The 13,647-nt window shown below is 48.6% G+C and overlaps 1 protein-coding gene across 2 annotated transcripts in view; it reads right to left on the minus strand.

Annotated features, from left to right (window-relative positions):
• Window positions 1–13,647, minus strand: part of LOC111148328 (mutated in colorectal cancers) — a 412,174-nt gene that overhangs the window by 76,215 nt on the left and 322,312 nt on the right. For both annotated transcript variants that reach the window (XM_022504835.1, XM_022504836.1), the window contains one exon: window positions 10,076–10,218. In XM_022504835.1, the coding sequence (XP_022360543.1) occupies window positions 10,076–10,218 (143 nt within the window). The remainder of the gene's footprint in view (window positions 1–10,075; window positions 10,219–13,647) is intronic.

The raw sequence follows: 13,647 nt of genomic DNA on the forward strand, positions 1-13,647 counted from the left end.
AGGGATGCCAAAGGAGGCTCACACAGCTGCTGGGGCTGACTCTTCCACTTAGCCCTGAGCTTCCTGGCAGCCAGAGCGAAAATGAAACCTCTCCTGTCAGAGAGGAGGAAGCATGCCGGTTTCCCAAGACAGACAGTGGGTGTTCAGCGACAGATGCTGAAAGAACTGAGGTATTTGGGACTTCATATATGGTGTAAAGCAATGTGGTTACCAAGCTCCTCAGACCCAGTTTCAAAGAGAGGCAGATTTCATATGGCTTCTTCTTATGCTAATCTTTAATTAAAATTAAGCAGTGGTCGGGGGGCCTGGGTGGCTCAGTGGGTTAAGCCTCTGCCTTTGGGTCAAGTCATGATCCCAGAGTCCTGGGATCGAGCCCTGCATCGGGCTCTCTGCTCAGCAGGGAGCCTGCTTCCCCCTCTCTCTCTGCCTGCCTCTCTGCCTACTTATGATCTCTCCCTCTCTCTCTGTCAAATAAATAAATAAATAAAATCTCTAAAAAAAAAAAAATTAAGCAGTGGGCCATGAAAGTACAAGGTGAAGGGATTTCTGGGAAGAGTAAGTTCACACGGTCTCGAAACTGTGCCTTCCAGTGCTCTAATTTGCCGTAAAGATGAGACAGAGGACACAGATGAATAAATGGAACGAGCACCTCCCGTTGACCAGAGGAGGCTGCCCAGGCACCTGCAGCCCAGGAGGATGTGTGCTGTTTGGACGGCAGACGTGGACGTCTGGCACGGCCTTTTTGGTTTTTATTTTTCTTTTTTTTTTTGAAGCAGTTTTGAATTAATCGTTGGCATTTGGAAGTATTAGAATTTATGGCTCTTCTTGTCGAGTCAGGTCTGGCAATACCGGGCCTGGCTCCTCACACGACCATCTGTGAAGCGGCCGGCAGCTGGCCCCTTGGGACCTGGATGGCCATGGCGCCCCTCCACTTCCCTCACCACTGCTCGCTGCCCCCGTCCATCGGCCACCCTGCCTCAGCTCTCAGTTCGGAGCATGACTTCTTCCAGAGAGAAGCTGAAGACATGACAGCTCGGGTTAATTGTTCTGACAGACCCCAGAGGCTTAGGTTTTCATGTTGCTGTTTGAGGGAAGAGCCCAGTACTAGGGGAACCCGTAAAAAGGGTCAGAGGGCATTCATGGCTATGAAAATCAAGCCTAACCAGTGTTCTTGGCTTTGTTCAACACATACACTAGAGATTTCTTCTCTCTCCCTCAGGATCAACTCAGCCTACCTGAGCTCCCCTCAAGAAACTATGTCACAGTTGGTTCATTTGGAATTAGGTGTCAGAGGCTGCCTGTTGTTTTTTTTTGAACCACCCCCGTAAAAACCCTAACCCCAATAAAACATTAGACACTAGAAACACTCCCCTGGTTTACCTGATTCTGAGCTATGTACCTGTACCAGAATGGATCTACTCCTATAATTGACATATCAACCCTACCAAGCCCAGCCCTGGGGACAAATGACTGTTTATTAGTTCTTGTGTTCCCAGATGCTCACAACAGTGGGCATGGGATCGTGCTCAGTAAAGACTACCTGAGTTGAACATGTAAAAGAAAGGAATGACTTTCTGTACGTCAACATTTATAAGGAGCTGGTTTTTGTTAGTCTGCTCACTGCTAAAGAATCATCAAATCCAAGACCTGTCTTGGGGCAGACCACGGCTTGTTCAGAAGGCAGAAAGCTTTCTGTTGGGTGGGTCCCCGAAGGGGATATGTCCGCTCAAGCTGGAGCTGCCAGGCACAGTGAACCTGAGCCGGTCTGAGAAACAGAAGCAGTGGTAGGCTTGCTGTGCACATAGTCCAAAGGCCTTCCCTGTGCGGTGCAGCAGCTCAGGGCATAACCGCAACCCCCACGACCTTCCAAGGGCCAGCACACGGCCCCCCACCTCTGTTCTGATGGGCACACATTGTGCACCTTGTAAGACAGGTCGAGTAGAGGAAAGAGCTACAGATTCTTTCAGTGGCAACATAGGCGTTCTGCTAAGAGGCCAGCAGAGATGTCCTGGGGACCTAACATCCCGGCCCCTGTTGTGGCTCCAGGGCTGACACGAAGAGGGCTGTGGTTTTCCTGCATAAGCAGTTTCCTCCAGGCAGCACGCAGCAAAGAAGAAGCCAGAGCAGAATCACGCAACACAGAAAATGAAAAGCCAGGAGGAGCCTGAAAGGTCTGCGAGAAAGAAATGAGGCAGTATCAACGCAGGCTGCACCCCGTGTAACAGGCCCAGGGCCTGCATCTCCTGAAGGCAAGAGGATGCAGAGGAACAGTGCTGTGACAGCTTGAACACACCGCAACATCGCCACTGACGGTCAAACTGCCATCGCGAACTTCCTGGGGGGACCCCGTCATGAGGGCATCTCACCGCCCCTGTGAATTCTTGTGGAAAATGTTCACCTCAAATCTAATACCAAGAAAACAACCAGACCGTCCAGACTGAGGACTTTCTGCGGCACCACAAACCTGGCCTCCTCAGAAATGTCAATGTCAAGAAGGACAAGAAAGGTGGGGGAACCTGTTCTAGATGAAAGAAGCTTAAAGAGTCGTGGTAACTAAATATAACGTGTGAGCCTTGCCTGGATCCTGGATTAAACAAAAGCAACAAAAGGCATGAATGGTACATTTGGGGGAAATTTGAATACGGACTATATATAATGTTCCATCTGGGTTAAAATTCTCGGGTATGATAAAAGCGCTGTGGTTAAAAAAGAGACGCTCCCCGTTCTTAAGAGGTTTTGCTGATCTATTTAGGGTGAAGCATCATGAGGTCTGCAACTTACTTTCAGATAGCTCCGGAGAAATATTTCTGTGTGAGGACAAAATCAAATGTGTTGTCACATTAATGACCAGTCAGTCTAGGCAAAGGGTTCACCAGGGTTCATTCTACCATTTACGTAAGTTTGAAATTTTTCAAAATAAAAAGTTGAGGGGGAAATAAACACCTTATCGTTCAAGGTCAGAAGGTCTGATGGAACATGGGGGCACTGAGTCTGGATGTGACGTGGGGACCCCAGGGATGACCCATTTCTCAGTGCAGCCATGGGACCCGGAATGCTCTTCTGAGAAAGGGTCACTGCCACACCCAAATCACTCCCCAAGGCCACAGGCATGGGTGAGGGTGGGAGCAACCAGCTACCACCCTGGTTGGGTCCTAACTTCACCAGGAGGGATGGGTTTCTTTTTCCCCAAGAAAACAGAACGGTATTTTCAGGACTTCTATGTCAGCCACATCTTAAAAGCCTGCATTTGTTTTCATTTTTGCTATTGTCACTTTGCTTTTCCACAACATCACCTCTGACGGCTCTCCCCCAGGCTCACTAACCTCTGGTCCAAAGGGCCCTTCTTCTGTGCCTGGTCTCCCATCTCAGCCCGAGGGCCCTATTCAGACAGGCCTTGCCTCAAGCCCTTGAGAGTGAACAGTGACAAGTACAGAGTAGGTGGTAGGTACTGGTCCCAGACTCTAGGACTCTCACTGTGGCAGGGATGGGAGAATTTCCAAAACTTCCCGAAGAATGGGGTCGATGGGCCTTTGACAGCCAACTGTGGTCAACACAATCCTTTCCCCCAGAACAAAGGTTGGGGTTGTAGGAACACTCGTGAGATCCCATACTTTGTTCCCATTACAGATGAAAATAGGCTTTCACGGGCTGGTCTTGGAAGCAAACACTTCTTTATAATGCTGGCTTTGAGGAATAACATGTCATGAGTTTCAGATAACAAAAAAAATCCATCTAACCTGAAGGGACTTGGTGTTTAGAAAATCAAGACTACTTGTATTATAAAAGGAGTTCCTGAATCCCAACATTTATAGGAACGCATTTTGAACAAATGTGATGGATCAATCCCTTGCCATTTGCATCTTATACACCAAGTGTCTTTGAGGGGCTGAAAAAAAATCATTGAGTACAATTTGAGGGAAATGTTCCAAAATAACACAAACTAATGTGGGGTAGCGACCTTTCCTGCCTTCAAGCTTGATTACTCTAAGGAAAGTTCCAGAATAAGTTAGATGGACACCTTAGTCACTCTGCCTTGGTGACATTCGCAGACAGGTCTTGTCTGATCAGGCTCAGATCCCAAGGAGAGAGCACACCATCACCTCAAAGAGTCCTCTGGTGAATTCATGTTCAAACCTTCAAAGTCTCCTCTGGGCTTGGTTCTCAGGGATGCCCAACACTGTGAACCTCTTGGGAGAAATTAGGCTGCCCGATTAAAGTAAGGAGAAGGGGAAAACAGGCAACAAAGGGCTCAGCTTAGTCTATCCACTACTCAAGGTGCTGTTTTCAGCCCCGTCTAATCTTTCCAACCTATGGACTGGTTCCTCAAAGTTCCAGAATCAGGTTACAAATAATCTGATTGTTTTTTAAAAATTTTTTGCTGGAGAGTAACTGGCTGCCTAGTCCCCTCGCTCCTAACAAAATGCAAATTTTCTCCAGACAGGCTCCTGTTGCCTTTGTAACCGCTTCTCTCCCAACTCTGCAGAAATCGCTTCCGGAGGAGGGAGGGCTGCCTTTCCCTGCCCGACCCCCTCTCCTTACTGGGAGTGGCTGCTTGACACTTTGGAACATGTTTCCTGAAGCCATTAAGCCTCATCCACCATGAAGCCAGGAAAATCTGGCTTTAACGTTAAACATATCGCATAGTCACTGCCGTGCCAAAGAGTCAGGTCTCATGTGTAAACTCTTCCTTGGTTGTCCTCCAAAAACGACTCCTAAGGAGGAAATCTCAATCTCAGTGATCCCACCAGCAAACAAGGTATCATATGCTTCCTTTCATCCCTAAGGGGATAACAGCTGAGCATTGCCAGATTCCAGAAAAATAAGAATTTCTCACCTAAAACCAGAGGAGAGCTCAAAATAAGGAACAGAACCCAACACAGGCCATGCCAAGGTCCTTCGGACCGAGGATTTTGCTCTGTGAGCAACCGCTCTGGATGAGCTCTGCCGTGCCACCAACACAGCAGGGAAGCAGCCGGCCAGGGAGCGACCGCACACGCACGAGCACGCATGCCGCGATGAGCCCGTGCACACACATCTGTGCTCTGCTCTATGGCAGCCCCCAGAATCACTTGGCCTCAAAGCGTTGTTTTCTAAGACAGAGGTCTGCAAGATCTCGATTAGCAACAAACACTCTGCTATGAAGCTAGGCACCGCTGCTCCCTCACCTCCCCCGTCAGCACTGGAGACCCTCCAAGGACTGCAGGAAGTGGGGCCACTAACCGGAGGCACGTTTCGCTGTTTAGGCAGCGGCGCTTAAGAGTGAAGCCATCCGCAGAGCTGCAGGTGCCAGCAACAGCAGCAACTGCTTAGCTGTGTGGCCTGGGACAAGTGACTCACCCTCTCTGATCCCTGCTAGCCCAATTTTACAGAGGAGGAGCTCCACGGGGCGTCCTCTCAAATGTTGAGGATTACACACCAAGATGCATGTAAACGCTCGACACTAAGTGAGGGAATTGTGTTACCCGTTACAGCCAGCCTCTCCGAGCTAGAGCTCTTTGCCAAACTGAGGGAAGAGAAGTCCCAAGCTACAATTCCCATCTTGTCTTTGTCTATTTAATTCCCTTTATTTTCCAAACTGTGTGACCAGGTTTGAACAGAGCTACTGTTTGAACAGTTTAAGATGCCTTGTGACACTGCTGGGACCTTCCTTCTGCCGGGGACTGGTCAGGGAAATCAAAGCACTTTCTGAATTGCTGATTTTCATCCTGGGCCTGAGGACAGGATCCAGGAGTTAGCTTACTGCGGGCGTAGACGGGCTCTGACGGGTGGGGGCTTGAAAACAAGAGAAAAATGCTTTCTGATGAAGGGACTAGATGGGACTAACTCTTGCTATCTAGAATGACGATCTGCAAACACACCGCAGCAAACTCTGTCTATCAAATCCAGCTCAAGAAAACCTTCGGGCTGCTAATGCAGGTTTGCCAATATAGCAACCATAATGAAATGGCTGCTTTTTAACGATTTCCTATAATGGTGTTTATATATGGAAGCTTTTTTCCCTATCGAAGCAGTTTAACTGGAAAATGGCAGAGGAGTACGGAGAGGCAGACGTCGGGTCCTGATGAACACACCTGGGGAAAGCACCCTCCAGCAGCCTTCCTGCGCCCCGCCTCCTTGCTGTCCCTGCACCTGCCTTCCCCAGGGATCGGCAGGTACGGGCCCTCTGCCTCCCGAGCTCTCCTCCTGCCCCTGCTCTTCACCTGTCTCACTCCTGCCTGTCCCCTCGGCTTCCGCTAGATGCGACCTCAGGGATGTCTTCCCTGAGGCTCCTGCCCCCGGGGTGTGGCTAGGAGCCGCTGTCTACCTCCTGTCACGGGCCTCACGTCACTGTGGGTCATTTCCCCTTGCTGGTCTGCATCTCCAGAGAACCGTGAGCTCCAAGCTGGTGTTCGCTGCTCCCCAGTATCTAGGTGCCTCCCCTGCGTGGGCGCTGTTGGAACTGGCAGCCAGGACAGCTGACATCCCTGCCCTCATGGAGCCGGCTTTCTAGAATCTCGCAAGGGACTGGTAACAACTAGCAATACTCGGTCTAAGAAAGGCACGTACAGCACATCACCAGGGAGCGCTAAGCGCTGTGAGGAGAAGCAAACCCAGAAAGGGAGGAGAGTGCCTGGCAGTGAGGGTGAGGGAAGGCCAGCGTGATCCACGCAGGCCTGGAGGAAGTGGAGGGTCGGTTCAGGGAAGGAGCACTGCGGGAAGAAGGAGCAGCTGGTCAGGTGTGAGGGGCCGCATGGAGGCCAGCGTGGCCAGAGCTGGGAGAGAAATGGGGATGGGTGGGGAGGATGTGGCCCGAGGTGGGGGACACCCAGTTCTGTGAGGGCCTACAGTCCGGGGCCAGGAGTCGGGGCATCATTCTCTGTGTGAGAGATGGGAGTGTGTGATGACAGCGATCTGAGGGTAGATCCTGTGTCTCACAGCCCTGGTCCCTCACCCAGCACCCAGCGAGTTGTTGAATCAACGAATCAAGGCCGCCTCTGTGGGCAGAGAACACACACGCAGACATGGGGCAGATGGGATCCCCTCCCTCCAGGAGCTCAGTCTTGTTGGCAGAGACGCTCTCCCTGGCTATAATGAACGTATATTTATAACGGGAAGAAGGATGGAAAGAAAGGATGGGAGATTCATCATTTGGGAAAATGAAGCCAGCTCACAGCCCAGACAGGCAGACACCAGCTCCTGGGTAGACAGCCTGAGCTACTGGGCGCTCTGTCAGGAGTCCCACAGTGAAGATGCCCGGCCCACTGAAGTAGGTTCATCCCTCTACTTCCCAACCTTACTTGATTGATAAACTTTATTGGACTGTGGGGCACTTATTTCATAAAATATATGTTCAGAGACATGAATGGAAGGACCGGCGTAGACGTATCTCTGCTTGAGTGGGAACTCCTCGGCTGTCTGCACCCGTCCCATCCCCGAGGCTGGAAGGCAGAGCCCAGAAGCCTGGGGCCACTAGGGTTAGAGACTGCGAGGCTGGTATATAGCAGCATGTGGGAGTTGGGCCCGCAGCTAGGATGGTCCCTGAGGTTGCGTGTGTTCTAACTCGAGGCCCGAGAGAGGGGTTCAGGTGAGTTCAGAGAGTCAGTTTCAGCCTGAAGCCTAGAGCCTGAGGACCTAGGAGAGGCCTCCACTCCTTACTCCATTCCTGTTGGGATCACATCGGTATCAGTATACAGCTCTCCCTGACTTTGCTGGTCTCAGTGCCCATCCCTCCTGCTGACCCCTTCCTTTCCAGAGCTTTCTCTGGCCCACTGACTTCCCAGACATGGCTCTCTTCCCTTCCTCCTATAGCTCTGGCTGGCCGACTGCTTGAAGGACTTGCCGACTGCTTCACTTATCCATCCCAGCTAATACCTCTGAACACACACTATGTGCCAGGCCCACTGATGGGCTCTGGAGATCTGCTAGTAGATAAACATACTTCTGCCCAGTGGAATTTAGGGGGAGAGTCAGTCGAGCAAAGAGCTAGAAATACATCATTTAAAATTCCAGTGCAATAGAAGAAGGAGACAAAAGGGGTAGTGCCAGAGTGAACACAGGAAGCAGCAGGCTGATGCCCATGAGATGTTTTCAGAGCGGGTGCATTTAAACTGAGACTAAAATGATGGGGGGGCGGGGCGCATCCCTGCCAGAAGCTCTGCTGGGTCTCCTCCTTGGCCGATTTCCCCGGTTCTCCACATTCCTCACTCGACCACAGCCTCCCACCGCTTTAGTAACTGCACATAACCCAGAGTCTCCTCACTGCTTTTCTTCAGCCTAGACCTCTCCTCTTGGCTTCTCATGGATACCTGCTGCCTTTGGAAGCATCTCCCCCAAGACACCTCGAGATACCTCAAACTTATGCCCAAATGAAACATAGGCGCTCCACCCTGCACTCCCACTTCCTTCAAGTACAACAAGACAAAACTCGAAGCAAAACCACCTGGCTCTTTTCACTGAGCTCCCATGTTGGTGCTCGGCGGTGTCGTCCACCCACTGTGTCATCTAGACACTGAGAGAACATCTCCACATGCACACTTCCTTTTCCCTCTTTCTCTAATCCTCCAGCAGATCTTGCCAACTTTAAATCTTTCTAGAGCTTAACTCCCATCGCCCTGAACCTAGCAATAATCATGCCCACTGAGACTTTAACAATGGTTTCCTAGCTGGCCTTCCCCATTCATTCTTGATACACTGATTCTCTTTATCACAGAATGTTTGATTCAAAATGCAAACCTGACCATCGCATCCCCTTCCCCTACTACTCGAATCTTTCAGTGGTTTCTTGTGCATCTTTGATTAAAGTCAAACTCTCTAACATGGTCTATGAGATCTTGCATGCTCCGGCTCCCGCCTACCTCTCCAGCCTGCATCTCAAACCTCTGGGCCCTCCACAATCTCTTTCCATCTCCTTGAACGCATCCACTCTTCCCACCGTCCCCTGAATGCATCTCCTCCTTTAATAGGTTAATTCCTATTTACCCTCCAGCTCTCAGCTCAAATGTCACTTCTAGAAGCTCTTCCAGAATCTTAAACTGAATTAAATTCCTTTGATAAATTCATGGTACTATGCTCCTTAATGTTATAGCACTTTCAAAATTAATATAAATGTGTATTATATTTCAAGTCTCTCTCCCCAACAAAAGTTTAGAGTCTAAGAAATTTACACTATGTTTATTCCCCCTTCTCCTAGTCCTTCTATCTTCCCTACATGTGAACATTTCCTAAGATGTGGTGCTCTTCCCTCTCTGACTCCACACCCTTTTGACCACAGAGATCTCCTTACCTCAGAACTTCAAAGCCTTTATCCCCAACCCTAATCTCTCCAAAGATCCGGTTAAGCATCTCCAAGTAGACCTGTGATTTTGCAACATTTTGTGGGTTGACTGCAGCGCACAGCAGAAACATTTCATTTGGCAACTTTCTACATACACACACAACTCAACAAATAAGTCTTATGAAGTAATACTGTCATTTCACTTTTTTCCTATTTGATTTCACTTAAAAAATATTTTTCATTTAATCTCAAGACCCACTAACACGTCATGACCTGCAGTTTAAAATACACCAAACCAAGTATTCCCAGATGGACATTTCTCTACAACCTCAAACACAATATATTTATTTCCCAACTCATTTCTCAACTGAACATCCTTACTAAGACTATGATCGTTCTCTTAGTCACTCAGGATCAACAGGTTAGAGTCATTTTGGATTCCTTCTGAGCCAACAGTTGTTAAAACCAATTGGTTCTTCCACCACAATGTGTAGCCACCCACTCCATCCTTCCCGTTCCTGCCCTTGTAGCTCAGATTTTACTGGAACTCGGAACACTACAATAGCCTTTTCAGCTGGTTCATCTCCAGAATGTTCAAATAGAGGTGCTCTAAGTCTGAATCACAAACATCAGGACGGAAAGCTCATTCACCCCTTTAGTTCCGACACAGTAGCATGTAAGGGACTCAAATAGGTGTGCTTCCATCTACTCACCAAACTCCTTGACTAATTAAATTTTACTTCAGGCTGCCTCCTATTTCTAAAATTCCCATTACAATCCAGAAACCAAAGTCTGGCTTCGTGCAGTGGCAGGCAGACTCACCCATGTCAGCAGTGACCATGGTGGATTGGTTTTCGGGGATGGAGACAGAGGTCTGGTCTTGGTCCATGCTTCGAGAGTCTTCATTGACCTCATGTTGACTCTGGCTGAGTTCTGATCGCAGTTCCGAGTACTCATCTTCCTCCCTGAGAAAAAAGGAGAGTCAGCCACCACTGGCAGAGACAGAAGACAAATTCCTAGAGAACATGACTTCTAAAGACAAAAAAGATACTCAGAGAGAAAGCAGATAGATCTACTCCCCCTGCCCACCCTCCTCAGCCGTATGGGCTAGGACTCTTTCCAGGCCAAAAATTCAGTCATCTCTATGTTCCACATCCACATGTGAAACTGAAAGGTTGCTCCTGTGGCCCCATACCTACACATATGATGAACAAGATCCATCTAACAGCCTAGTAGAAATTTTTTTGCTTTTAAGATTTCCTCAAGAAATTAGTTTCCTTCACCTCCTCAAATTCTGATGTGAGAAAGAACCCAAGACCTGAAAACTGGTGTGAGTACTGAGGCTAGAGTGAGCAAAGTAAACAGGAGCTCAGAGCATTGGAATGTCATATCCCATCACCTGGAGGGTCCCGCTGGTGGGCGTTTTCCTTGGAAGAGGATATAAGAAGGTGTTGGGCTGGAGCTACCGGAAAACCAGCACCTCACCTATGCACATCAACCTGGATACTTAGAGAGGTAAATGCCATACTTACTTTCCCTAAAGCAAGTCCGTGGAGTTAGGGGATAGGAAAAGAGGATGGGCGGAGGAGAAAAATGGACACAGCAAGTGAATGCACGCCACTCAGTGGTCTGTTTCCGTCAGTCAGCATTTGTAACAAGAAGTCAACACCTAAATGCTGCCATGTTGTAATGGCACACACATACCCCTGCCCCTTCTCAGCCCTTCACAATCCCTCAACATTTGGTCCCTGAATTAGCTATGGGCATGTTGAAGGGAGCTTACGATTGTAGTATGTCTTTCAAGGCTCATGCATACCTCTTCCTTACACCACCGCCATCACTACACACACACACCAGACACGGACATGGAGAGGGCAAAAATCAGCCCCGGTATGTAGCATTGATTTTGCAAGTGAACCAGAGTAGAAAATCGTCAGGGGATTTAATTGAGCCTGTGAAGCCCATGGATGTCTGAGAAGAAAACCAGGAAGAGAAGTCCTCTTGGCTTGGCATTTGCTTGACGTTGTGGACACCAGCAGGGACGAGAGTCTACAGCCTTGGGTTTGGGGTAGACCAAGATGGTAATGGGTGACCACTGGAACTTGGGGAAGAGGCAACTGCCATTTTAAGCTGTGGAGACACATCTATAAACTAGAGAATGTGAAGAACTCTCCAGAATTCTTCTCTCAAGAAATTTACATCGTCTCAGGGAAGGAATTCCGCTGAGCCCCTGCTTTATAAGGGGTTTTTAATAAAAGCCATCCAGAAATCTGGGGAGGCTTTTAACAGATATTAGGCCCCCAGACATGCAAAATATGAATTAGAATGGGAGCGGTGAAGGCAAAAAATATAGGTTAATGTTCTCTGACTAAGTTAATTATGAGACACCTGCAAAGCTAACAATAATTAGGTTTAGGAATGAAAACAATTAAAAAGTACCTTAAGAGTAGCCTTTTTGGTCTAGAGGGTAATTGTGCCCTGATACATCAGCCCTCTTTTCCATCAGCACTTACAAAATCTGATTTTAGTTAATGGGTGGTTTTGTGTATGATGAATAAATTACCTTTGTTGCATGGCCAATGTAATCAGCTTCAGCTTGGCTGAGATGGTGTTACAGCCAAGAAAGCCAGATAAATGCTGCTGTATCTTTGTATAAATGGCATTTGCAAAATCACTCATAGCCACCTTAAACCTTTCCGGCTCAGCAGGTTCCAAAACACATAGGGCCTGCCAAATCTCGTGCTTTGTAAGGAATTACTTCCAGGGATTACCAGGATGAACTGTATGTAGCAGTGAATAGGGAAGGGCTGGGAGAGGAGAGTGTCAGTTGCAGGGGCCATTTCTCACTGTGGTCAGAGCACAGTTTGAGGGACAATCACACTACCCTAGAAATGTCATCTGTGGCCATAGACTTTCAGGGTCGTGAAATGCAAACTAAGGACCCGTGGTCAAAGTATTCGAGCACCAAAATAAGAACAGGAAAGCAAAGACCAGGTGGGTGCGGTCTTCTAGGAGTGTTCACAACTCATTCGAGCCCAAGAAGCCTGGACACAGGTGGAGCATCTGGGTTGCAGGTAAGTAGTAGCCAGGAAAGACTTTTGGAATGGGGCAGCACTCCAGAGAAGTCCCAGGCGAGTAGACTTTAGATAGGTCATGAGGGTGGAAGGGCAAAAGCAAAGGCTCAGAGGAGCCTCTGAATGTGAATGAGAACAGGAATGGAGAGGAGTAAGTGGTCAATACCGCTGAAACCCCATGGGGTGCCCAATGGAAACCTTGAGGCTGGAGGGGCACTCAGGCCCTCTGATCAGAAGGATGGCATTGAAGGAGGCAACTCATTGGAGTCAGGAGAAACAAAAATAAAATGACAAAGTCTAGGGGCACCTGGGTGGCTCAGCGGGTTAAAGCCTCTGCCTTCAGCTTGGGTCATGATCCCAGAGTCCTGGGATGGAGCCCTGAGCATCAGGCTCTCTGCTCAGCAGGGAGCCTGCTTCCCCTTCTCTCTCTGCCTGACTCTCTGCCTACTTGTGATCTCTCTGTCAAATAAATAAATAAAATCTTTTAAAAAAAATGACAAAGTCTAGGAATTCAGGGGAAGAAGCATTGCCGAGCTCTCATATGGAATCAGAGAAAATAAGCAGGGGCAAGTGCTGAAGACCTGTTTTCTTGACCCCAAAGGGAAGGGCTGAGCTGAGCACACAGAATTCCTGGCTAAGATGCCTCCTTGTGGTAATCATAGTACTAAAGTACAAAACAACTCATGCAAACCAAATATATGGTAATAAAAGGCAGAAACAACCTTGCGAGATCAGGCAGCATTCTGTACCACGAAGGAGGAGGTAGAAAAATGGTTCAACTGAACCCAAATATTAAAATATGTGCATCCCTTTTGTTTCTCCCACTGACTCCAGTTAAAAAATTCATAGAGTTGCATATCCTTATCATCTCCTGAACATCAATACTGGCATCATTCCTAAAAAGAGGTTGGGATCTGGGACTAGGAGAGAACAAAAGCCAATTCTCCCAGGGACTTTTTTTTTTTTTTTTTTTTTTTAAGATTTTATTTATTTGACAGAGAGAGAGATCACAAGCAGGCAGAGAGGTGGGCAGAGAGAGAGGGGGAAGCAGGCTCCCCACCAAGCAGAGAGCCTGATGTGGGGCTCGATCCCAGGACCCTGAGACCGTGACCTGAGCCGAAGACAGAAGCTTTAACCCACTGAGCCACCCACGCACCCTCACAGGGCCTTTTGTAAGCAGGACGGTCCATCTGCAATTGCAGTGTGTGTAGACGATGAGAGCGCGGGCTTTTCTCCCTACTGTGTTATCCGGGAGCACCAGTTCACCCAGAGCAATGGAACAAGAAGCCAGAAAGCCTCTACCAGTCCCAGCAGTTTTAC

Source organism: Enhydra lutris, unplaced genomic scaffold (genome assembly GCF_002288905.1).
Source record: "Enhydra lutris kenyoni isolate GAN:26980312 unplaced genomic scaffold, ASM228890v2 scaffoldscaffold19, whole genome shotgun sequence".
In the NCBI taxonomy this organism is placed as follows: Eukaryota; Metazoa; Chordata; class Mammalia; order Carnivora; family Mustelidae; genus Enhydra; species Enhydra lutris.